Raw genomic sequence first — 26,610 nt, forward strand, 5'->3', positions numbered from 1 at the left:
TTAAATGATCACACTTTTTTTTACAGATGCTCGATTAGCAACCTAATCGCGGACCCAAGATTTTTGGTATAGTCTACCGATATGAGTCACTGATTTTCATTTCGAAACATAAAATTAATACGAGCTATTTGAATACAGTTTCAACTATTTTTCATAGTTTTAGATTTTCCTCATATATGTAATTAAAAGCTCTCATAAGTAGTATTAAGTATTAACTGTATTAGTTTCCCATTTAAATTTGTTCATTTAGTATGTGTATTGAGGAGAAATTGGAAAAAAATATTAACGTTTTTCGTCTGTTCATTAAGCATTATTTTTTGCGGAAAACCCATCACTCAGCTTGATAAATTCTATGAGACTCTGCACCATCAATTTCAATTCAAAAAAACCAAATACTTTCAAATAAAAATTTTAAATATTTTTAGGTAAACAAAATTTAAATTTTTTCCAGTTGTTTTTTTAATTTCTGAATTTTTTTTTAATTTAAAAAAAATTTTTTTTAATTTAAAAAAAATTTTAATTTAAAATTTTTTTTTTTTAATATTCCGATTTTGACCCATTATAGGTCCAACTTACTATGGTCGTTGCACAGGTCTTTGAAATATCTATCATTAGATATCCATATTGTCTATATTAATGATTTAGTAATCCAGATATGGGTCAAAAATCGAGGTTGTCCTGGTTTTTTCCTTATATCTCAGCCATTTGTGGACCGATTTTCTCGATTTTAAATAGCAACCGAGCCGGACGAATTTCGGACGAATTAAGTTATTTGAGGGTTTCGGAAAGTTGATTTCAACACACAGACGGACAGATGGACATGGCTATATTGACTACGATATCTATAACGATCCAGAATATATATACTTCGTTGGATCGCAAATGAAAAATGTAGAAATTACAAACGGAATGACTAACTTATACATATGTATATACCCTTGCCACTCATGGTGAAGGGTATAAACAAGTGGTTTACTGAATTTCGTTGTGGCCGTACAAGCACGGAAAATGCCGAACGTTCTGGAAGCCCAGTTGAGATCTCTACATCCGAAACAATTGAAGAAAATCACGATATGGTGTTGGCCGATCGGATATTGAAAGTGTGAGAGATTGTGGAGATTTGGGTATCAGAACGCTTTCCGCAAGATGGTTGCCGCGTTTGCTCGCAATCGAGTGCACAAAGAGGTATACACATGTACAGTTTCCATGGCTAAAATCCATGAATTAGGCTACGAAATGCTCCCTATTCCGCCCTATTCTCCGGATTTAGCCCAGAGTGACTATTTCTTGTTTCTAAGCCTCCAACGTAGTACCTATTTTGTTGACCTCAAAATATTTGTTGTTTTTTGGAGCTCTTTTCACGTTACACAGTGGTATAGGACAAAAAAGAGGAAAATAAATCGTGTATCTTCTAAAATGCAAAAATAAAAACAAATTTTTAAATTTGTTATCAAAGATTGGGTTACTATATTTTATTATCGAGTATGAGATTTGAGAATTTTTGCCCGAAAATTTAATTTTACATAAAAACTAGGCCTGGTATCAAACATTTTCAATATGACTTAACCGCAAATCGTTTGAATCCCCCAATTGTATAATCGGATATATAACACCTTGTTTACGAAATTCGTAATTTATGCATAATAAAATTCATTCAACCTTTGAATGATTACACTTTTGTTAACTCGAATCTAATTGGCATTGGAACACATTTTTCTGGGAAGCTGTACTTTTATGAATATTAAAAACAAATATTTTAAAAAAGATTTAAAATTTTTAAAAGCTTTCATAAAAAACATATTTTAACGTTTAAATTACTAAAAAAAAAGCTAAAATTTGTTTAAAGCTCTAAATTTTCACCATGTGCTTTCTTTTCCTGCTAACACTTTACTGGCATATTTTACTAGGCTGTCAGAAAAATATTACCTTGAAATAGCGCACAAAAAAAGCAAAGCATTTCACCAAATAACAGCATTCCCATGCAATTTCTAAGTAAACATTTTATAAGGTGAGAACTTTACCTTACTTTTAACATCTCAACACTCGCACTTACAGAAGCACATACAGTGAATAGGGGTAAAGTGTCCATAAAATGAGGCAACATACCGCTACTTATATGCTACATTTCAATGTTTTTTACGATGCTTTTTGTTTCTTGTAAATTGTATGTTAAGGGTGTAAGTGTGAGTAGTAGAGCTCTTTTTTACCGCATAATGTTTTGTAGAGCTTTACATTTTAACTCCTCTATGGTGCAATTAAGTCAATCTTTAATGAGTTTTCTATATAAAATAAAAATCGTTTCATTCTTTATTTTTTGCTGCTGGTTTTCCAGCAAAGAAAAGCGATTTTTATGTACATATGCACGTTCATACTAACTATATACATAAATATAAAACTTTATAGGTTTAAACAAACTACACGTTTACTTTCAGTTTAAGTGCAAACAGTGCACAATGAATGTGGTGCGATATTAATAAAATCTGAGAGATTTTTCCAAATTCACAAAACAACCTCTATTAATTAACAAAGATTAACAGATTTATTTTATGAATTTAAAATGAAGCATCCGTAATGTAAAATTTTGCATGACTCTGACGAATAAATCTGGCTGAATTTGAACGATGGTATGGGCTATGTTGTCTTTGAGGGTTGCTGTGGTTTGTCGCTTATTTGCCTAGACCTGCAACTTAAGAAAACCCCACAAGAAAAGGTCTATCGGGGTAAAATTCAACGATATCAGTGGCCAGTTCACATCACCTCTCACATCGCTCGTGCAGAATGTCCAATGTACCATGAACTGTGTAGCACGTAGCGCCATCCTGTTGAAACCACATGTCGTTGGTGTTCATATCTTCCAATTCAGGCCAAAAGAAATTGGTAATCATCGACATATTGCACTTTGTGTTGACGGTGATGACGTCTTTCTGAAAGAAACCAGTATCGTCCCAAATTTGACAATTTTGTTTGATCACGAACCCATTCATCCAGAACTTGGACTCATCGGGTAAAATGGACAACGCGAACATTGCCCGAACAAAACACTCACTTTGATAAAACTATTTTATCATGGTGATTTGGCCGCTATCAACTATCAAAGTTCTGAAGTCCCAATTGGAACCCCCTTTATTTTCCTAAATTTAAATACTTTTTTTAGTTTTTCATTTTCACTTTTAATTACCACTGTATCTCTTTCATATCACATAACAACACACAAAATTTTAGGGGGTAAAAAGTTTAAAGTGCATTATGCTAAATTCTATATTATAACAGCAAACAATGAAAGAAAAAGTACATAATAATGCAGTTATCTTTTTTTAAAAAATTTAAATAAATATTTACTTACATTCAAAACAATAAAAGAGTCTCCGGTGAAAAATTTGCCATAGTTATTTTTAGGATACGCCACAGGTTCAAAGTTCTGCAAATGATATAAGAAAAAAAAACAATTCAATTAAATTGCTCAACTTTTGTTTACAATTTAAGAAAGACACACATAATAAATTACAGTATGAAAAAAAAAGAAATAATAAACAAATATAATGCGTTGTATACATTTGGAATTTGCTTAATTTTAAGAAAATGTGTTCAACAGATGTGCTGTAAGTACAAATGTCTGATTTTTATCTAAATCATTTCATAAGAATTTTGTATACTTATTAAATCAACAATTTGAACAAATATTTAAAAATTTGTCAATTATAGCCACATATTAGAATAATGTAACCCACCATCAATATGTAGTTTTGGGCTTCTATGGGGACTTGAATCAGTACATACTGATTCAAGTCCCCAGAATCAGAATTTAATAGAGTGATTAATTTCTTAAAACTTTAAATGATTCATGTCGAAATTTATATTTATGTATATCATTAAACATAAATTACACTATACAACACAAAAAAAAAATTACGAGGTCCGACCAATAAATTTTGATAGAGGATACAAAAAAAAGACACGTGTATCGGCGTTTTGAAAGTTAACATCTGAATTTCATTTGAGGGGGGGTTAAAGTTTCCCAACTCTGGCACATTCTTATTGTTAATCGTTATAAGAAACCATGTGATCCTTACATTTTAGGTATAAAATGTGTTCAGCAATGTTATGTAAAATGTTACGGAGAATATTTTTGTAGAAAATGTTAACCCTCTAAATCCTCAAGGCATGAGTCTTTTTTGTCCTTCTTTTAAAAAAAAAAGTGCAAAAACAACCATTAAAACAGGGATTTAAGGGGTTAAACTGTTCTGCAAAGAAATTATACGTGAAATTTTACTATAAGTCCCTGAATACATCAAAACGGAAAATTCAACCAGAAAGTCAGAAAAAATACATAACAAAATAGAGCATAGGGTTAATTTCGCATTTATTAAGAATTTTATTTTAAAGAACATTTTAGGTATAAAATGTATTCAGCAAAGTTATGTTAAATGTTACGGAGAATATTTTTGAAGAATATATTAACCCTCCAAATCCTCAAGGCATGGGTCATTTTTGTCCTTCTTTCAAAAAAGAACAACAAACACCATTAAAACAGGGATTTAAGGGGTTAAAATGTTCCGCAAAAATATTGTCCGTGAAATTTTACTATAAGTCCCTGAATACACCAAAACGGAAAATTCAACCAGAAAGTCAGGGGCCTATTTCACTAAGCTACAAGTTCACAATTATAAGTGTTTTTGCCTGTAAAATTGTGTACTTGTGAATAATTGTGTTTCATCAAAATACAATTACAAGTTTGTAGCTACAAGTAAATTGTACAAGTCACAAGTCTACAAGTCATACTTTTACAAGTGGTTTTGTTTCACTAAACTAAATTTGCACTTGTAAACTTGTAGAATTGTAGAAAAAAAGCTTAGGGTCTACGGAGACCCTCAGAAAATTTTTTACAAGTTACAAGTGAATTATAAATTGAAATAAAATTTGATTTTTAACTATTTTTTAATAAAAATTAGTTAAAATAAACACAAAATCCAAAAATTTTAATATTAATTAGCATTTGGTTACCTTAATAAAGAAAGGCCCTAAATCGTGTTTTTTTAAATCGATTTTTTTTGCTAAATATGATTTATGAGTGGACCATTTATCGAAATAATCGAAAACCTGGGCTTATAAAAACACGAGTTAGGGCCTTTTTATATTAAAGTAACGATTTATTTATTTTTAAATAGGTTTCATATATACAGAAGTTACCTAATTTTAAGGCGATTGATATAGGGTATCATATGGTCGGGCTTCAACGACTATACTTTCTTATTTGTTTTTTTTTTTTTTTGCATTTGGAAATAGCCACTTTGGAAATCTAAACATATATAGACAATTCTAAATTAGTACCCAAAATTGCAAAAGTATTTATTTTTAACAGTCTCCGCACATAGATTGGGTATAAACAAGTAAGAGAGCTATATTCGGCTGTGCCAAATCTTATATACCCTTCACCAAATTATAATTCAAAATACAAATTTTAAATATTTTTAAGTAAACAAAATTTGTTGTTTTTTTAATTCTTTGGAAAAAAATATTTTTCGTTTTTTTTTTTAAATTTTAAAATTTTTTTTTAAACTTTTAATATTTTTTTTGGTTTTTTAATTTTTTTTTTTGGTTTTTTAATTTTTTTTTTTCACCAAAAAATTAAAAAACAAATTCGGGTTAAAAATTATTTTTTTTTATATAAGAAATATTATTGAAATATGTTATATTGCGTTTTTATAGGATATTATAGCATTTTCAGTAATAATCACCCTTATCGCGGATCAATATTTCACATGAAATATGTTCCCTTTTCCCATTTTTCGTTCATAAACTTTGTTCACGTGAAAAAACTCCCCATGTTGGGAAATTTTTAGATGGAATTTTGTAAACAATAAACAGCTGTTACGAACAAAATCAACTATTGTGAATGAAAAGTTCAGGGAAATATCACGATAGCAATTTTCCATTCGAGGGAAATGGATATTTCATGGGAACATAAATTTCACATGTTTTTCATGATAGGGGTGAATAAATAAGAATTGTAAAATTAATATCACAATATATGTATATGTACAAGAACTTGTAATTGTAGAAATTGTAGTTTACAAGTGCAAAAAGCTACAAGTGTTGTGAAAATTTTAATGAAACACAATTCATCAGCACTTGTAAGAATTAGACTTGTAATTGTAACTTGTAAACTTGTAGAATTGTAGTTTAGTGAAATAGGCCCCTGATATAAGACACAACAAAAGAGAGCTTAGGTTAATGGATTCAGGGACTTATAGTAAAATTTCACGTATAATTTTTTTTTTGCAGAACAGTTTAACCCCTTAAATCCCTGTTTTAATGGTGGTTTTGGCACTTTTTCAAAAGAAGGACAAAAAAGACGCATGCCTTGAGGATTTAGAGGGTTAATATCACAGATTATACAGATATGCAACTAATGATAGGTGTCAAATAAGTAATATCGCACCGTATGGTTATATTGACGTTTAAAACCATTTTATTATGGTCGTGGTTTACAGAGCGAGAACAAAAATATAATTTTCAATATAAGCAACTAGTGTGAGAAACCAACTATATGACTGTAAGAAACTTAAAACAAAAATAAACATTGAAGAAGAAATATTTTATTTATTTTTGTTGTACATACATACTGAATAAAAACAAGTAAGAAAGTATGGTCGGTCAAGCCCGACCATATAATACCCTACACCAAGTAAATGAGTAAAAATATTTTTCTTTTAAAATATCAATAATTTATATTTTTGAGTGATTTTCGGAAGTGGGCCTTATATGGGAGCTATGACCAATTATGGACCGATCACCATAAAATTAGGTCGTGTGATTTATGTCTATATTAAAGTTAACTATGTTGAATTTTTTGTGTATACCAACATTTTTAAGCGATTTATGCAGGTTAAAGTGATTTTCGGAAGCGGGTCTATATGGGAGCTATGACTAATTATGGACCGATCGTAACAAAATTTGGTGACATGAATTTTGTATATATAAAACTTATTTGGAGCGAAATTTGTGTAGATACATAGATAAATTAAACATTTATGATCGATAAAGTCCAATTTCGAGGGGACATTTGTATGGGGGCTAGGTGAAATAATGGACCGATTTCAGCCAGTTTCAATAGGCTTGGTCCTTGGGCCGAAAAAGTAATATGTACCAAATTTTATCGAAATATCTTCAAAATTGCGACCTGTACTCTGCGCACAAGGTTTACATGGACAGCCAGCCAGCCAGCCAGCCAGCCAACCAGACGGACGGACGGACGGACGGACATCGTTTAATCGACTCAGAAAGTGATTCTAAGTCGATCGGTATACTTTAAGGTGGGTGTTAGACTAATATTTTTGGGCGTTACAAACATCTGCACAAACGCATAATACCCTCCCCACTATGGTGGTGTAGGGTATAAATATGATAAAATTTGTAAAAAAAAATAAATTACAAACCAAACTCAAAAACTTCTTGCAATACATGAAAAATATATCTCTTGGAAACTATTAATACGTTTACAGTCCACACTCCATGTATGGGCTGTGAACGGAAAACGCCAGCAGTCCACAGCCCATATGCAGGCTGGCTGTCCATGTAAACCTTGTGCGCAAAGTACAGGTCGCAATTTTGAAGATATTTTGATGAAATTTGATACATATTATTTTTTCGGCTCAAGGACAAAGCCTATTGAAACTGGCTGAAATCGGTCCCGAAATTCGACTTTATCGGTCATAAATGTTTAATTTATATATGTATCTCCACAAATCCGCTCCAAATAAGTTTTATATACACAAAATTCATGTCACCAAATTTTGTTACGATCGGTCCATAATTAGTCATAGCTCCCATATAGACCCGCTTTCTTACTTGTTTTTTTTTTGTCTCCTCTATCAAAAATTTATTGGTCGGACCTTGTAATTTTGGATTTGATTTTGTTGTATAGTGTTATTTATTGAGTTATATTGTGGATTTTTATGGAGATAATTTTTGTGGAAGATCTTAACTCTCTATCTCCCCTCTTTAGGGGTCAATTTGACACTTTTTTCGAGAAAATTAAAAAAAGTCCTTTCAAAAAGGACATTTAAAGATTAAGATATTCCACGAACATTTTTTGCCGGAAAATTTCAGTGGGGGTCACCAAAGATACCAAAGTTGTAAATAAAGCTCTTTACGCTTAATTAGCGAAATTTAAAAAAAAAAAATCTCACATTTTAAATAAAAAATCGCCAAAAATCTATTTATGATCCGAATGAGCTGAAATTGAAAATATAGACAGTTCTTGAGAAGATCTACAAAAAACATGCAAACATAAGTAAGTTATCTCTTTTTTTGGTTCAAGAGATATTTAGGTTTATTTATTTTTTTGAATTCTGCTCGACTTTTTTGTTTTTTTTTAGATATGGAGGCTCAATTGTTTTTTAAATATCAGCTATATTTGCTATAAAATTCTGAATAAAATCAAAAGAACTTGCTATAAAATTTGATCAGGATTGCCGAATAATCATCATATTTATGACTGTTTCTCAAACAGATTTCCAAGGTGAACATTTGTACGAAGGCTAGGTGAAATCTTAAACCGATATTTGCCATTTTCAAAACAAAAGAAACATTAACAACAGAGAATGGCAAATTTCAGCCAACTAGCTCCTTTCGTTTGGGCCCTACGTGTTTTCAATAGACAGACAGACGGACGGTCAAACTGCTATATATTTTCCGTTTAAATTATAAAACAAAGAATTCTTCTAAATCTAAATTTATATTGACAAAAAACCAATTGAAATTGAGAAATCAAAGAATTCAAAACTTTTCGAAGCCTCCAAATAATATACAAACAAGATTGGTACATCAATATGTCAGGTATGGTCTTGTTCGGTTGCTATATAAAATCGACCCATAAATCGATGAGATTTAATCAAAAAACACAACTACCTCTATTATTTTACCTATTTAGTCTATATTTCGATTATTAAGTCATGTCCATAGACAATATGTATATCAAATTAAAGGCATTTCAAATACCTATTCGGCGATATATAACAATTCATAATTTTCTTTTCACTAAAAAAAACTGTTATATATCTCAAATTATACTTCGGTAAATGGTATACAAGATTCGACCCAGCTGAATACAGCACTCTGACTTGATTTTTTACTTTGACGAAGCCTTTTGATATGTCATAGCGTCCAAGGACATTATTAATCAAACTTGCAAATCCACAATAATATGCTAAATATCTAATTTGTATCAAAGATGTAACGGAAATTTATATTAAAAAATAATAACCAAATGTGATTTTAATTATTCCTCAGAATATCTTGTAATTTCATATACAAATTTCTATTTTTAAATTAACAAACTCAAAACGTTAAAAAGTTATTAAAATTTTAAATCTTTTAATCTTCACGCTACACATGTTATTCCAATTAATGAAAATATAATTAAACATAGATTAATCTCATTCATTGAAACGTTTATCATCTTGATCTAAACTCATTTTATAATCTTTAAAAACAAAAAAAACAAGTAAGAAAGTATAGTCGGTCCCGCACGACCATATAATACCCTACAGTTATATGATCAAATCATTATTCTATTAAAATTTTAATAATTTTTTTTGTGATTGATTTTCGGAAGTGGGTCTTATATAGGAGCTATGACCAATTATGAGCCGATCGTCCTGAAATTAGGATTCCAACATGTTTAAAAGATGTATGCTCGTTTAACCCTCCTTTACAATCACAATCATTTTCAATCGAGACTAGTCGCAATGTATCAAATCGATATCAATAAAAGAAAGGCGCGTTTTAATCGATCGGTATACTTCAAGTAATATTTTTGGGCGTCACAAACATCAGCAAACCAATAAGGTGGTGTAGGGTATAAACATTAATTATCTTGCAGGCATCTTAAAACATCGATAAACAAATTCTAATGCACGCTATATACACATAGTAGGTATCAACAAACAAAACAGAAAAAACTTTAAATTAAAAAACACACAGAGATTTGCAATTTTAAATTAAAAATAAAAATTGTGTGCCAAGTAAATATGTGAACAAATAATAAAACAAAAACTAACTTTTATGTTTAATGCCACAAACGAAAATTAATATGAATTATTATTTTTTTTTTTTAATTTTTGAAATGTGGCATGTATGTTTCCTTTTTTATGTGTTTTTTTTATTTGCGTGCAATTATGTGCAAAATGTTTTTATTTATTTTGTTATTTTAATCATATTTAAATGAAAACAATTTTATTTTTATTTCATGCTTTAATAAATGGCTCATAAACATTGCACATCAACAACTGAGAGGGTTAAAAATAACAATATTATAAACATGATTTACATTAAATAAATGAATGCTGGTAAAAAGATTTATCTTTATCATTTTCATCGACAATAACACATCATCATTATATGGCTGCTCAATTGCCGCTACTTAACTAAATATGAAATATGAAATGATAATGAAATTCAGCCTCAACTAACTTTATTTATGTGTAAAAGTATTGGCTGCAACTGCAACAACATTAATAAAAATATTTATTTATTTATTTTTGGTTGCTAAAAACAATAAAGAAAACTCACCATACTGACCGATACTCTATATCCAGTCATAAATATCTAGGAATTGTTTAGATATTTATACAAATAGGTTCTTATAAGAACCTAAATATTTTGTTTATGTCCAATGTCATCACGTTATTAATTATTTTAGTGGGTTATAATGGGTTAACATGTCAGAAAATTTGTATATTAAAGAGTGAGTCAAAAAAAAACACACTAATCCAGCCAATACTTATCCTTGGTGCAAAAAATTATTATTATTTTAACCACGATAGCCTTTAAAACTATTAATTAATATTATCTTTTCTAAATCATTCATTTACAACTATTATTGCGGTCAAAATGGACAGAAAAAAAAGTACGTGTAAAAATAATTAAAACTTTTCAAAAAAATCCAATATGGACTTTCAAAAAAAAAAACAAAATAAAAGATCTGAAGGTTCATCGTCACACTGTCTCAAAAGTCATTGAACAGTACACAGTGGGGCAGAATCAAAATTTTTTGGAAATAAATCTGGCATTTCTAAACGGCTGGTACGATCGGCATAAAATTGACGTGGGCGTAGCCAAGGAGTATTCGAGTTTAAGATATTAAAACGGGCCATACAAATGATCCAGAGGCGGCGCTATTGGGACTCAAATTAGGGTAGCTTCGATATGTAAAATTTTTAAACACGTGCAATTGTTTTGTTTCCTATCCGATTTCAAAGATTTTTATATTTTAGGAAAGCGCTCGGCCAGGTCTTGAAAAAAAAAGAGATAAATCTCTTATACTTTTCGAGTTATAGGCATTTCAAAATTGAAATTTTAAAAATTTGCCATACCATGGTCCGCTTTTTTAAAAATATGGGTCGTACTTTTGGACCGAATGGACTCGAATTTTTTGTATTAGTTAGAAAACGAATAACATACAAAAGATTTCAGAGCAATATCAATTACGTATCCAAAAATAAACGATTTTCAATTTAAATATTCAAAAAATTTTTGATTTTTGCTGTTTTTGTGCGAAAAGATGACTTAACTCCTTTTTAATTAAAAAAAAACTTTCTTTAAGAACATATAACAATTTTATGTTTTTCTGTAAGATATCTTTACGGAAAATATTTTGTTATAACAAACATGTAAAATTTTTCAAATAAGTCGCCCCTACGCCCTTCGGAATTTGACCTATTTTTTTATCAAAAATTCAACTTTGGGCCACATGTTCTAAAATCCCAAAGCTGGGAATCAGAAAACAAAAAGCAGCTTTGGAAACCTTGATGTGTTCCCTATTTATCGCCAAAGTATTTTCCCAGCCCCGATGGAAATGTGGACCCTATAAGCAAAATTGAAAAAATACCATTTTTGCGATTTTCGCTCCAATTTTTAGGAATTGTGGGATTGCCTTTGACCTTTTAACAAGTTTTTTTACACCTTGTTATTTAGAATGACAAACATAAAAAACGTAAAAAATTCAATTGAGTTTCGTTAATAAATAAAGATTTTATTACATATTCATTGAGTTTTTAAAACTAAAATTTATATCAAAATTTTAATAGGATTGCAAATATTAGGAACAATTTGATCCACATTTATTCCGATCTATATTGTTTTGTTTAGATAAGTTAATTTTTGGTCATAAAAAAAAATTCAAGTTAATCACCCTTAAAGAAACAGTTTGCATTTTATCTTTTATCTAGTACGAAACAGGCGTAGGCGTATGGCGTTTACGCCATGAGTGATATGGGTGAATATCTCAATTAGATTCAAAAATATGTCACTTTAGAAATTTCGATTCTGCCCCACTGTGCAGTATAAGGAAGACTTTAACATTGAAAGAAAACTGGATCAGGAAGATAAAAGGTCTAACAGATATTGATAAGGCAAAATAAGTCGAAAAAATCTTTCGAAGAGCACCGAACACTTCTATCAGACAAGCAGCTAATAATTTTTAATGCTATGATTCTTTTGTGCACAGAGCCAAAGCTAATGCTGGGTTGAAGTCGTATCAAGTTAAGAAAGTTCCAAATCGCAATGCGGTAAAGAACTCAGAATCAAAAGAACTAGCGAAAAAATGTAGGTAAAATTGTATGTACTGATGAAACTTATGATTTTTATGTGGCTGATGGACGAGGTGAAGCTCAATAATAATATCGGACAAAAAACAAACAAAATTCTCCAAGAAGTTTCTTGTGTGGCAAGCCATTTGCAGTTGTGACAAAAGAAGCCAATCATTTGTGACATCAGGCACGATAAACACAGAAATATATTTTATGGAGTGTCTACAAAAAAGGCTTTTACATTTCATAAAATAGCACGGAGTGCCTTCATATTTCTTGCCCGATTTGGCATTATGCCACTATTGAAAAAAGACCCTTCAAACAATAATGTCAATTTTGTACCAGTGGAGACAATTCCACCCAACTGTCCAGAACATGTAAAATATCAATTAAAGAACACAGGAAAGGTATCCCAATACATGTCCGATTTTAAGCGTAAGCAGACCACTTCGTCCAAAAAGGTAACGGAAGCAACTATAAAATCTTTAATGGGAAGATTTCCGGAAAAAGCCAAGATTTTAATGTTTGATGAATTTGTACAATATTTGATTAAATTTAAGTATTTTTGAGAATTTTTATATTGAAGGGTTTAAGTTTTATTTAACTTAATACAAGTATAAGTGTTTTTTTGGCTCACGCTTTTAATTAAATATTTTTTACAATATTTCATTCTTTGAAAATAATGTTATTATCAAAACCAGAAAACTTAAATATAATGTTATACAGTTTTGATAAAATTAACCATGATAAAAATATAGAAGGTAGTTTCAATCAAATTTTTTTTTTATAAAAAGCGTTGCCACATTCCTAAAAATGATTTTTATTTTAGAGACATTTTTTACAAAAAATGTGTAATTTATAATTTAGTATTTAAATAAAAATGTATTAAGTATGTTGTGTTGGAAGTTAATGTATTAACTGAAATATAGCTTTTATGGAAATGGTCGGAGCACACCATTGGCTCTTTTGGCAAATCTTCTTCGCAAGTTTTACATACATCCAGCCACTGTTGTCGTTTGTTAGGTAATGTAGGGACTTTAAAAAAATTTACATTTGAATTTTTGCAAAAATATTTGGTATTTTCGCAGTTGGGGAAAATGCAACTCATGTTTGTTAAATCTTAAAATAATGTTCACAAATTAGCTTTGAAATATTTGAAAATGAAAATCTTACCTTTGATCCCAATTTGATAGTAATAATTTTTTATATTTTTTTTAATATTTTTCAAATTAATGAAAATTATGTATTAATTTTTTCACAAACTTCAAAGAATATATGGGAAAATTTTTAATTAATATGGTATTACTATTTTAACGAAAACGTCAAAATCCTTAAGCATGTCAGACGTAGAATTTTAAAAAATAAAGAGAGAATGAAACTACCTTCTATTTTTCTACTATGGTATAAACTAGTTTATTAAATGAGAATGAAATTAGAAATATTTTTTTAAATTTTTAAACATTGTAATAAACTTAAAATACTCTTCCATATCTTATAGCTTATAGCAGAGTAAAATCACACAATTAAAATTACAAATAAAAATAATAAAAATCATTGCATTTAAAATTATTTAATTCGAAACTTTTAATTGTTTACTTTTTTTATTTTACTATTATTTTTTCTCGAAAATTTTTTTATTATCATATTTTTTCACGGTGTTTTTTTTTCATTATTATTATTTTTTTTAATTAATTCGTTTTTTTCGTGCGTGCATCTTTAGTAATATAAAACAAAGTTGTACATTATTTTATTGTACATTTAATATTATTAATACTCAGTTTTCGTTTAAAAGTTTGTATTTTTTTATTAATATTTAACTGTGTAGTAAGGAGTGAGATCGAAAAATTCTTAACATACATATATGTTTATAAAAAAGAAACCACTAAACTTACAGCTTTAATTTTTTTTTTATTTGATTGAAATTATTATTACAATTTACAAAAAAAATTATTTTTATAGTTTTAATCACTAGTGATGAAATTTTGAACCTTTTTCGGAAACCCTTCCATTAACGTTTTTATAGTGCTTTCTGTCACTTTGCTCGAACATGTAGTCCATCTCCGTTTAAAATCTACCACACTTTTGGACACCTTTTTTGTACTCTTCAATTCTCTTTTAACAAGAGCCCAATATCTCTCCACTGGCCTTAGCTCCGGGCAGTTTGGAGGATTTGCCTCTCTTGGTACAAATACCACATTATTGTTCTTGTACCACTCAAGGGCTTGTTTGCCATAGTGACAGGATGCCAAGTCAGGCCAAAAATAAGTGGACACATTATGAAGTCTTATGAATGGAAGCAGCCTTTTTTGTAAACATTCCTTGATGTAAATTTCGGTATTTATAGAGCCCGTTGTAACAAATGAGTGGCTTCTTTTGCCGCAACTGCATATTGCTTGCCATACCAAGAACTTTCTGGGAAATTTTGTCTGCTTTTGGGTCCTAAACTTTTCTTCAACATTCCCTCGAGCATCAGCAACATAAAATTTTTGACCTGGAAGTTGCGAAAAATCTGCCAGAACATACGTTTCGTCATCCATTATGCAGCAAGAATATTTTTTTATAAAACTTGACTTCAATTTCCGTGCTCTGTTTTTGGCCTCTAAATTTTTAGTAGCGTTCCTGTCAGGAACTTTTTGAGCCTTGTATGTTTTTAAACCTGCATTAGCTTTAACTTTTCGTACCAAATAGTCCGAGCACTGAGCTAACCGGGCTGCTTTCCTACCGGATGTGTTGGGAGCTCTTTTGAAAATGCGTTCTATTTTTTTGGCTTTAGAAACATCATGTGGACCATTCCTTCTACCTGAACCAGGTTTTCTATCAACTGACAAGTTCTCCCGGTACTGTTTAATAACATTGGAAACAGTTTGACGGCAGACCTTTGTATGCTTGGCCAACTTTTTGTAAGACCAAGTTGGGTTTTGTTGAAAATATTTAATAATTTCAGTACGCACTTTTTTCTGGTCACTCATTTTAATCAGATTAACAAAAAAATTAATATAATTGACATTACACATAATAACTGACATGTTTTTCAAAGGTAACTTGATCAAAAAAAAATTCAAATAATACTTGGGTTAAAAAATGTAATGAAAAACGTGTGTTAAGAATTTTTCGATCTCACTCCTTATGTCCTTGAATTGAAATTGTATATTTTGTATATTCAACTTTTAACTTACAATTGAAATGTTTACCGAAACATTAACAGAAATAATGAAATAATTACAACAATTATTTTAATTGTTTGTGGATATAAAATAATTTATATTTTGCAGAGATTTCACTGCGAAAAGGGAGTATGATGAGTACATCTAATAGTTTCCCAGTAAAATACCCTTTAGGTTGACAACTAGTTATATAACTAGCTGCGTGACTAGTTATTTTAACAAACAAATAATATAATTCACAAAATTTTTGCTGGGTTAAAAAGACATATCATAGACAGTCCAATAACTGATTGCTTTTAAACAAACCTTTCTCCGACCACTCACCAATATAATACTTCTGATGGGTAAAATAATTACTTTCTAAAAGGCAGCACAAAATAAAAGTTTAAAGTGACTACACTCTAGGTTATTTAGAGACACTAAAGTGACAATTGACTTCACGCTATGTTACATGGGATGTCAGTGTACTTAAGCAATAAGCAAATTGTATGAGAATTATATCAACATAATTTGTATAAAATAAGTTTGTACGAATTACTCACAAAAAGTGCAGTACAAAACGTTCAAAGTGACTACACTCTAGATTACTTAGAGACACTTAAGTGACAATTGTCTTTACGCTAAATTACCTGGGATGTATAAAGTAACCAATTGACTTACCTATGCACTACAAAGAGCACAAATGACCCCAAATATATTAATTGGAGTCAGCCAAGTGTTCAGACATTAATGACAATTACTGTCTATAAGGGAGTGCAAGGGAAGAATTTGTGTATGATGAGTTCTGATCTAAGCATAAATAATGATAAATTGTTATTGAAATAATAGCTTTTATTACAATTTATCATTTATTCCCTTACGACATCTAAGAAGCGCCTACGTGAAATCAAAGCATTTTTCTTAGTTGCTTTCAGAATATGTTTCGAGATCTTCCTCGTATCCATTTTTATTTTTCATTAAGCAAAAAACAAATATTAATAAAAAAAAAACCACGGCGATAATGTCAACGATTTTATTACATTTTAATGGATTTTTTTACATTTTAATGCAATAACACCAGTAAAATATTAAAAAACATAAAAAAACCTTAAGGGAAACAACAATTACAATAAAATATTTTACACACAACTGAGTCAGTGGCCGAACAAAAACAATTTAAAAGAAAATCTGAAAGAATATACAAAGAAAAGCAAATAATTTTATAAGCAAATTGCAAAAAAAAAACACAGTTAAAACACAATACAATAATACGCATTCATGCGTCTGAAGAACGCATGTTGCATGCAACCAATGCGAGAAGGATACAGAAAAACACAATACAAACATATTTGAAACATTCTTGATAAATTGTGGAGAAGGCATGCAAGCTTATGCGCGTTAGGGAGGTCCCATTTGTGGGGAGTTAAATATATTCATCTCTTATAAGTAGTTTTCAAGTTATAAGCTAAATTCAAAAAATCGCTTTTAAGTTTGAAAATGGAAAAAAATCATTTGCTTCCTAAAACATAAATTTCTTAAGAAACTTATAATGTAATGTATAACTGCTGATTTACAATATAAACCTCTTTAGATAAAAAGTTTTAAGAATTACAATGATTCTGAATAGTAAATTCTTTCAATAAATTTGACTTCATTAGTGTGGTTTGTTCTTAAAATTTTATTTTATTAATCATTTCGTTAGCTTGGTACAAATTTACTTTTCAGAAATAAACGGTCTAAAATCCATGTTTTGAAATATTTTTGAAATCTGATAATGTTTTTTTATTAATTATTTGGTAAGATTGGTTAAGATTTTTTGCGACTTGGAACATTTTCTGTTTCATATCAGAAAGTCGAAGTTATAATAAATTTTTAAAATTATTAAATATGTATTTAATTAAAAAAATTTTAATTTACATATTTTGCTTGAAATTTAACTTTTAAAACGCGTTTTACCGCTTTAATGGATAGAATTTTCAAACCATTTTTTATATTGTGCACATCTAGAGAAAATAACATTTTAAACCATATAAGATTTAATATTAACCATTCCTGACTACTAAAAACCAAACATTTTAAAGTTGTGTATACTTTATTAGACATTTAATGTTTTCTTCACATATATGTCGGTTAACCGGTTTAACAGGTTTTTTCGAAGTCGGTTAATCGAAAAACCGGCTTTTCAAAAAAGGCCAATTTTCGGTTAACCGACAAACGGGTTTTTTAAAAATTCGGTTTTTATAAACACCACTAACAATTCTTTAATTATCATTTGTCAGATTTTTTCAAATATGTTTTAGGAAGTATGAAATTTTGTTCTTCAAAATATTTTAATTTTATCTCTTTTTTCTATAGTCTTTTAAACATAGTTTATTGGCATCTATTGCCATTTTGCTAAACAATTATATTTTTTGTAGTCATCGTTTATGATTTTTTGCAAAACTTTGCCATCAGGGTGCTTTGGTTAGATAAATATATTAATTTGAAAAGATTGTAAAAATCCGTTTTTTAAGAGACTTTCACGTTTTCAATAAAAAAAAAAGCACAGAGTGTTTATTGTTCATCGAATTCAGTGTTACTTTGATATTTCGGTTGTTTGGACAGAAAATTTAGTCAAAAATATTCGATTTCAAAATTTATACGAAACAAAAATGTTCATCATAGTTATTTTTAATGCCAACCACCACGGTGGTTAGCAAACTAACCACATCACTCCACAAAAAAACTTGGAATGGGGTGGTTTTTCATGTTTTGATTAATTTTTTCTTACTTTTTATAATAACTTACTTTTTATAATAACCTAACCTTGATTAAAGTAAAAATGATTTTAAACTTATACACAAAAAGCGTGGCTGAAAGAGTTAACCTGCTATGTATATTTATATTTGAAGTTTCTTTTCGGACCAACCAAATTACTCAAAGAGCATGATATTGCATAATATTAGAGTAAAACACATTTAATTACCTTTCCGACGAGTAGTCCCGGTCAATAACTTAACAATAGATTATTTGTAAATATATGATTTGTCTTTGATTTTAACAAATTTTAAAAATTTGTATTTAATAAATTTTTGAACATTTTGAACATGATAAATATTAGAATTACTAATAAACGACCGCACTTAAACCTTGGTTAAAATTACAGAAGGGAAACAAATTCGAGATTGTATATCAAAAAAATAATCAGAAAAAACTTGTAAAAATGGTGAAAAGGTTATGGGAAAAATGTACAACTATTTTTTTTTCTCTGGGTGTAGATTTCCAATGCTGAGAAATGCATGATTCGAGTAAGTGAGGGTTTTTGCAACTCATAAATCATAATCGGAGAGACATGATGACTATGAACGTTTGGTATACATGTAAATAGTTAGATTCAGACTCCCTTTTAATAACTATTGACGTAGCGGGGGAGAGGTCCATGGCAAAGGAAAAGCTCAATGCGTAACAATAGATTATTTGTTGGGCAAATTGGATTACCCGTCTGTGTCCTCGGAAATTTCAACGTGTGATAATTAGATATCCAATGTCACTGGTTGGATCAAGTACTTTTGCACTAGTATCTAATATTATAATCTCTAACGATTGGTGTGATATTACTTTGATGTTGCTTCATAAAAATGGGGCCATCCTAATATAAATTGTCCAGTAGTATGAGAATATTGTAACGCTTTGAAGCACATACATACATACAATATACATGAATACGTATAGGATTTCTTTATTTGCAAGAGTATAATAAGGTGGCCTTGATATTCTATTTCTTGGATTTTCGATACTACTAAGGTCTGAAATTGTGTTCCATCATCTAAAAACAAAATACTGAAATCATAAAGTCCAAGCATACAATGTTCTTAACAAACAAATTTCATGTATTTTATATTTTTAATAAGTTTTAGTTAGAGGTCTAACTTTTTTGTATTGTACAATTTTTAATCCCCATATAAAAGCGTCCTAGAAATTTAGAATTGCAACTCGTAAATATTCATCCCAAAGCAACAAGCTGCCCCTATGGACTAGATGATAGTGCGCTGGACTAACAATCTGAGTGTTACGGGTTAGATTCCCACCAGGGACTGCACAGTTTGTATACTTATGTTTTGAAAAAAAAAAATATTTTAAAATGTATTTCTAAGAATTAATCTTAACAAATTTGTTATCACAATCAAAATTTCCTCGAAATTCGCCAAATTCAACCATTAAAATTTGCATTTTTAGTACTCATTTAGCATTTATTAGAATCGAACACAGAGAACAATTTCTCTGGGAGCATCGAAAATTGCAAAAGTTCAAATTAAGTTCTCCTTAATGTATACGAATGGAATGACTGTTTAATATAAATTTGCCACTTCTTACTCTTCTTGTTGCGCTTCAGAAACTCATACATGTTTTTGCCTTAAAATTAACACACCTTTTTTAATTATAAGCCGGCCAACAACAGTTTACTCATATTTATTGTATTGTACGTCATTTGTTTAAATGCAAAAACACAAACGTATGAATATATTTAATAAAAAATGCAGTTTTTTTCGTATCAAATTTAAGATCTTATGTATACATATGTTTGTTTAATATAGGCGGATAGGTAATTGAATTTTCCTTGATTAATATAGTTGGCGACATTTTTTGTTTAATGTAGTAAGTTCTTATCATGTAAAATATCTTTAATAAAGGCTTGTTATTAAATTTCTTAAGATCCTTTTTAAATATTTGTATTACAAAAGTAAAAATTTCCCGCTATAGTTTAAAGAAAACTTTAATTTACAATAAAATTGTTTTAATTTAGTTAAATTTTAAAACTTTAGTTTAAAATGTTTAAAAGCTTTAAAACATTAAAAATTCCATTTCAGCACCTTCAAACACTTACAGAAATTCATTGTCAATGCCAGCTTTCACCCAACAATTATCTGTAGTTCAGAATAAATATTTGAACATTTCTGCTGCATACTGTTGCACGTAGATGCAGTTATAAGGGTAAATAGTTTTTACTTACGCGTTTTTTGCGTTTGACTGCACCCAATTTACAATTGTGGTTCTGACCAGGAAGTGCTGCTTTTTTTTTTGTTTACCGGCACTCTGCTATTTGTGCGGAAACTTAAATCTAGATTTTTTGTCTATAGATTTTGTAGTTAATGCGGCATTTATTAAAGCGCACAACATTTGCTGTTGGCTACTTTTGTCTCAATTTGTTTTGTAATGTTTTTCTCCCATTTTAGTAAAGCTAATTATGTCAATGATAGACTATAAGTGTTATAAATAAGTGTTAAAGGTAAGTAGATCATTAGAATCTCCTCATTCAAGGTTTAATATAACTATGAGCTGATCTTTCAATGGTGGTTTCATAGAACTTTAAAATAACATTTCAATCGTGGTGTCATAAAGCCTTAAGATCATGTTTCAATCGTGGTTTCTTAGATAATTAAGATGTGTTCTTATAGAACCTTAAGCTGATCTTTTAATCGTGGTTTCATAGAATCTTAAGCTGATCTTTACATTTTTTTTAGATAGTCTTATGATGATCTTTCCATTGTGATTTTTTAGAACCTTAAGCTAATCTTTTAATCGTGGTTTCATAGAATCTTAAGCTGATCTTTCAATAGTTTTTTCAGATAACCTTAAGATAATCATTCAATCGTGTTTTTTTAGAAGCGTAATATGATCTTGCAATCCTCGTTTCTTCAATAATCAAGATGATCTCTTGAAGAACCCTTATGTTCAAATTAACCTTATGTTCAAATCCCAATCGTGATTTTAAAGAACCTGAAGTTCAGCTCTCAATCGTGATTTAGATATATAAAAAAGTGATTTTATGAGCCTACCAACATAATATGTAGAAGGAATGATTGTGTGTCAGATAACAAAAACAAAAGATATTTAACATTCAAAACTGAAAAAAATTCAAAACATTCAGACCTGTTTCTTCTAAACCACAATAATGTTTAAAAATATTTACGAACATTAAAGGCCTTATTCATAATCAATTTTTAAATTTATCAAAGGTTTATAAAACAAATTGTGTATGGAAATTCTGTTTTATAAACCTTTTTATACCCTTCACCACCATAGTGGGGACGGTATAATGCGTTTGTGCAGATGTTTGTAACGCCCAAAAATATTGGTCTAACACCCACCTTAAAGTATACCGATCGACTTAGAATCACTTTCTGAGTCGATTAAACGATGTCCGTCCGTCCGTTCGTCTGGCTGGCTGTCCATGTAAACCTTGTGCGCAGAGTACAGGTCGCAATTTTTCGGCCCAAGGACGAAGCCTATTGAAACTGGATGAAATCGGTCCATTATTTCACCTAACCCCCATACAAATGTCCTCTCGAAATTGGACTTTATCGGTCATAAATGTTTAATTTATATATGTATCTACACAAATTTCGCTCCAAATAAGTTTCATATACACAAAATTCATGTCTCCAAATTTTGTTACGATCGGTCCATAATTAGTCATAGCTCCAATATAGATTCGATTCCAAAAATCACTTAAACGTGCATAAATCTCCTAAAAATTTTGGTATATACACAAAATTCAACAGAAATAACTTTCATTAAGACATAAATCACACGACCTAATTTCGAGGTGATCGGTCCATAATTGGTCATAGCTCCCATATAAGGCCCACTTCCGAAAATCACTCAAAAATATAAATTATTGAAATATTAAAAGAAAAATGTTTTTGCTCTTTTACTTAGTGTAGGGTATTATATGGTTGGACTTGACCGACCATATTTTCTTACTTGTTTAAATTTAACAAGTAAGAAAGTATGGTCTAAGTAAATGAGCAAAGACATTTTTCTTTTAAAATTTCAATAATTTATACTCGTGATTGATTTTTGGAAGTGAGCCTTATATTGGAGCTATGGCTAATTATGGACCGATCACCATGAAATTAGGTCGTTTGATTTATGTCTATATGAGAGTTATTTATGTTGAATTGTATTTGTATACCAACATTTTTTAAGGGGGCTATGAATAAGGGGGTAAGCACATTTGTATTGAAAATTTATTCCAAATTAGTCTTGAAAATAAACATAAAATTGTACACACAATCTAAATTAAAGAAAAACAGAAATGTTCCAACAAATCTATTCAATAGCAGATAACCCACAATCATTTCACTCCCATTAGAACGTCACATCATTAATAATATCCTATCTGAACTGATACTGTAGTAAAACACTGAATATACTAAAATTAAAAGTTACACTTACACTATTCCCTGCTCAACTTCAACTATATCAATTTGTTAATATGAATTGCATGGAAAATCTGTAACTCTTTATGTATAAATAAATTAATGTGAATTTAAATATTTGTTTGGCGACAAATGCAAAATATTCGTACCATTTCATACTTAATTATACATATATTCATGCATCCATCCATTCATCCATCCATCCATCTATCCAATCCATCCATTCCATTATACGTCTATATACATTTATTTATGTGTTTGTGTGTGGGTATGCTCAAGTATTGAGTCCTTCGCACAATCTCTGTGTAATTGACATAAATGTGACTGGATTTTAAAAGCCTTTAAACAAATGTCAACTGTTTGTTGCAAAATATGATCATCATCATCATCAACACTTTGACAACAATTATGGTCATGACTTTCTATACACAAACACATGGATGCATGCGTACACACATGTACAGTACAGAAATATTACAGTATCGGTCAAAACATATCGAATTTCTTTTTACTGATTTCCCATAAATTATATATAGGGTTAGGGTCGGGTGAGTGTTCTGACCACTGCATGACATTAACACTTTCCTGTTCTAAAAACCCCTTTACCGAATTGGATGTGTGTTTAAGTCCTACGCTTTCGCCAGAAAATCAACTCAATGCTATAACATGTCCGCCTCCACACTTTAACTGTTCCAGTACAGTATTTGGGATTTAGTCTGTTATTGACAGGTCGTCGAACTTTCCTGAACCCCTCATATAAAAAGGCGTTCAGGAGTCCAGTTCAAGTGTTATCGAGTAAATTTACAATTAACTCTCCTCAACCCATCAAAATTCAAAAAATTTAATTTAGATTCATCGGAATATAATGCCATTGTGCAACAAATGCGATATAAATAGTTTCTTCGCAGCTATGTAGCTTTTTAAACCAGCTGAAACTGCTCTTGTTTGTACAGTTCGTACACTTAAGTCTATATTGTGAGAATATATTACTCTAGAAGCTGGAGTGTAGTATGGATCTTTTTGAACTCATTCACTATCCGTGCATCTTCCTTATGTATTGCATGTATATTGTGACATGTATTGAGACATTTTTCCATATGTAAACATGTACATTAGGGTGAGTCGATTTAGCAATCGATATGTATCATCGATTTTTCGATATCAAAAATCATTTTCGAGAAGCTCTTTCATAAAAAATCTGAAAATTTACTTTTTCTCAACATTAAGTAAATTAAATTAGCCGATTTCTTTTTATTAACTACTAAAAAATCCTTAAAGATAAAAGTAATTTTTTTTACTTTTTCTTAAAATTTTGCAAATTTCTATTCCTTATAGAAAGAGTATAGCAGCATTTATTGTCTCATGTCTTTTGACCGACACTGTATGTTTGTATGTGAATATACAATTCACGAGAAAGGACACTTACACTTTGTAGAGACCAGAAATTTGTATTTGTTTGTATCGCTGATTGACATTCAATCAATATTCATACATTTTTACGTACATATGTTTACTTTATGTGTAAGTATTTGTGCTTGTTTGTGTGGCTGTGTGAGAATTTTTACAATTGTTTGTGTTTAAAACATGAGAAAAATAAAATTTTATTTTTTTTATTTTCCCTCTCATAGGAATGTTAAAATATGTAGAAGTGGTACGAATATGGTACCATTAGTACATCTTACTTTTGTACTACCTTTTAGCCAAGGTTGGCTACCGATTTGAAATGGTAAAAAGATAACGATTACACTAATTTGGATTATTTTGGTAACGGTAATTTAGGCTTACTTCGATAAAGTTAATTTAGCCCAACGGTATTAAATTCTTAATAAAAGTTATAAAAAATTCAAAATAATGTCAAACTGGTGACATGCAAGTACTGTAGATTTTAATAAACTCAATTACGAAAATCAAAAATGCGAATTTTCACAATTTAAAAGTATGTATAGAATTTTATTTACGATTATATCGATAACGGTAATTACAGTTATTTCTGTAACGGAACTCGAACTGAAAGAGTATTTTTCGGGAACGACAGCTAACCTTACTTTTAGTCCAATAATAGTTTCTATACCCACCACCAAAAAAAAATTAGTCGGTATAATGATTTGATCAGTATTTTTATAACACATCGAAATATTGGATCGAATAAAATTCTAAGAGGATCAAGCTATATTCGTCCATGTGTCTGTGGAAGAAAGAGAATAAGGCCTATGGAGAAAATTGGTTGGTGTTAAATACAAAAAATTAAAAATAGTAAGACTTCTCGCCACAAAAATATTTTAATTTCGTTGTTTAATCAATTTAGCACTTTCTTAAGTTTTTTTAAAAAATAAATAAATTTTGTGTTTTAAAAAAACAAAAATTTTTTAATTAATCTTAAATCAATAAAATCCGACAATAACTTAGATACGAATATACACTGGTGCACATTCCTATAAATGCACACTACTTTTTTTTAAAAAGATTGTATAAATTAAACATGAAAATATTTAGGAGGCTACAAATTTGTTTATTAAATTAGTTAAGACTTCACTTAAAATATTGTTTACAAAAAAATTCATTTGTACTTTATTTTTTATTTTTTAAAATTAATTTTCGAGATTAACAGCCATTTTTAAGGGTATTTTCCTATAAACGCACTTTAATTTATGGGCCACTGTAGCATTATTAATAATGTGTGGATGATCCTTTGTTATGGATTGTTTCAAAAATACGGTCTGGTATTGATTCCACTAATTTTTTAAGCTGATTGGAATCAATTTCCTCCCAGACTTGTTTAATTCTTAATTTCAGCTCTGTCACAGTCATTATGCTTTCATTCTGGACATTATTTGCATAAACTTTACGGGCCATGTATCCCCACAAGTTCTCCATTGGGTTTAAGTCCGGACTACAAGCCGGCCAGTCCAACAGAGGAATGCTATGTTCATTAAACCAAGATTTCGATTGCTTAGAAACATGGATTGCAGCATTATCTTGTTGATATATGAAAACTTCATACATTTTTTCATCCATAAATGAGAGAAGAGCATCTTCCAACAGTTCGTTATAAATCGCACTATTCATTTTTGTCGGAACAAAACATATTTTCAACTTGCCAATTGCAGAAAACGCTGCCCAAACCATAACATGCCACCACCGAAATTACGTTTTGACATCCGAACATCGTTTGATCTCAAATCGTGCTATAGCATGAGTATTAGTCAGGACCGTCTAAATTAAATTTTTTTTCGTCAGAGAAAATTACTTTTTTCCTCTCATCTGTCCATTTCATATATTTTCTTGCGAATTTTAGACGATTTTCTTTATGATGCTTTTTTAGCATTGGTTTACATTTCGGCCTTTTCCATTTTATGTTTTTATCGTTTCGTAAAATGTGTGCAACGTGTTTGGAAGTCACTGGAAGATTCAATTTATTCTTTATTTGTTTTATTAGATTAAGTTGTCTTCTTGTTAGTTTTGTATTTCCCTTTGTAGGATTGCGACCTCCATAATTTTGACCTTTCTTCAAGAAATTTCGCACCACACTTTCCGAACGATCGATTTTACGTCCAATTTCTCTATTGGGACATCCTTGGTCGTGAAAAAATTTAATTTGAATCTTGATCGGACAAAAAAGTTCCCTTGGACATCTTTAAAAGTGATGAAATTTATTAATTCAAATAGAAAAAGTTG

At 29.8% G+C, this 26,610-nt stretch overlaps 1 protein-coding gene across 1 annotated transcript in view; it reads right to left on the reverse strand.

Moving 5' to 3' along the window:
* Positions 1–26,610, reverse strand: part of Gel (Gelsolin) — an 86,388-nt gene that overhangs the window by 12,668 nt on the left and 47,110 nt on the right. Inside the window, exon 4 of the mRNA XM_065515813.1 lies at positions 3,344–3,418. Within this exon, the coding sequence (XP_065371885.1) occupies positions 3,344–3,418 (75 nt within the window). The remainder of the gene's footprint in view (positions 1–3,343; positions 3,419–26,610) is intronic.

This window comes from Calliphora vicina, chromosome 1, assembly GCF_958450345.1.
Source record: "Calliphora vicina chromosome 1, idCalVici1.1, whole genome shotgun sequence".
NCBI classification, from domain to species: domain Eukaryota; kingdom Metazoa; phylum Arthropoda; class Insecta; order Diptera; family Calliphoridae; genus Calliphora; species Calliphora vicina.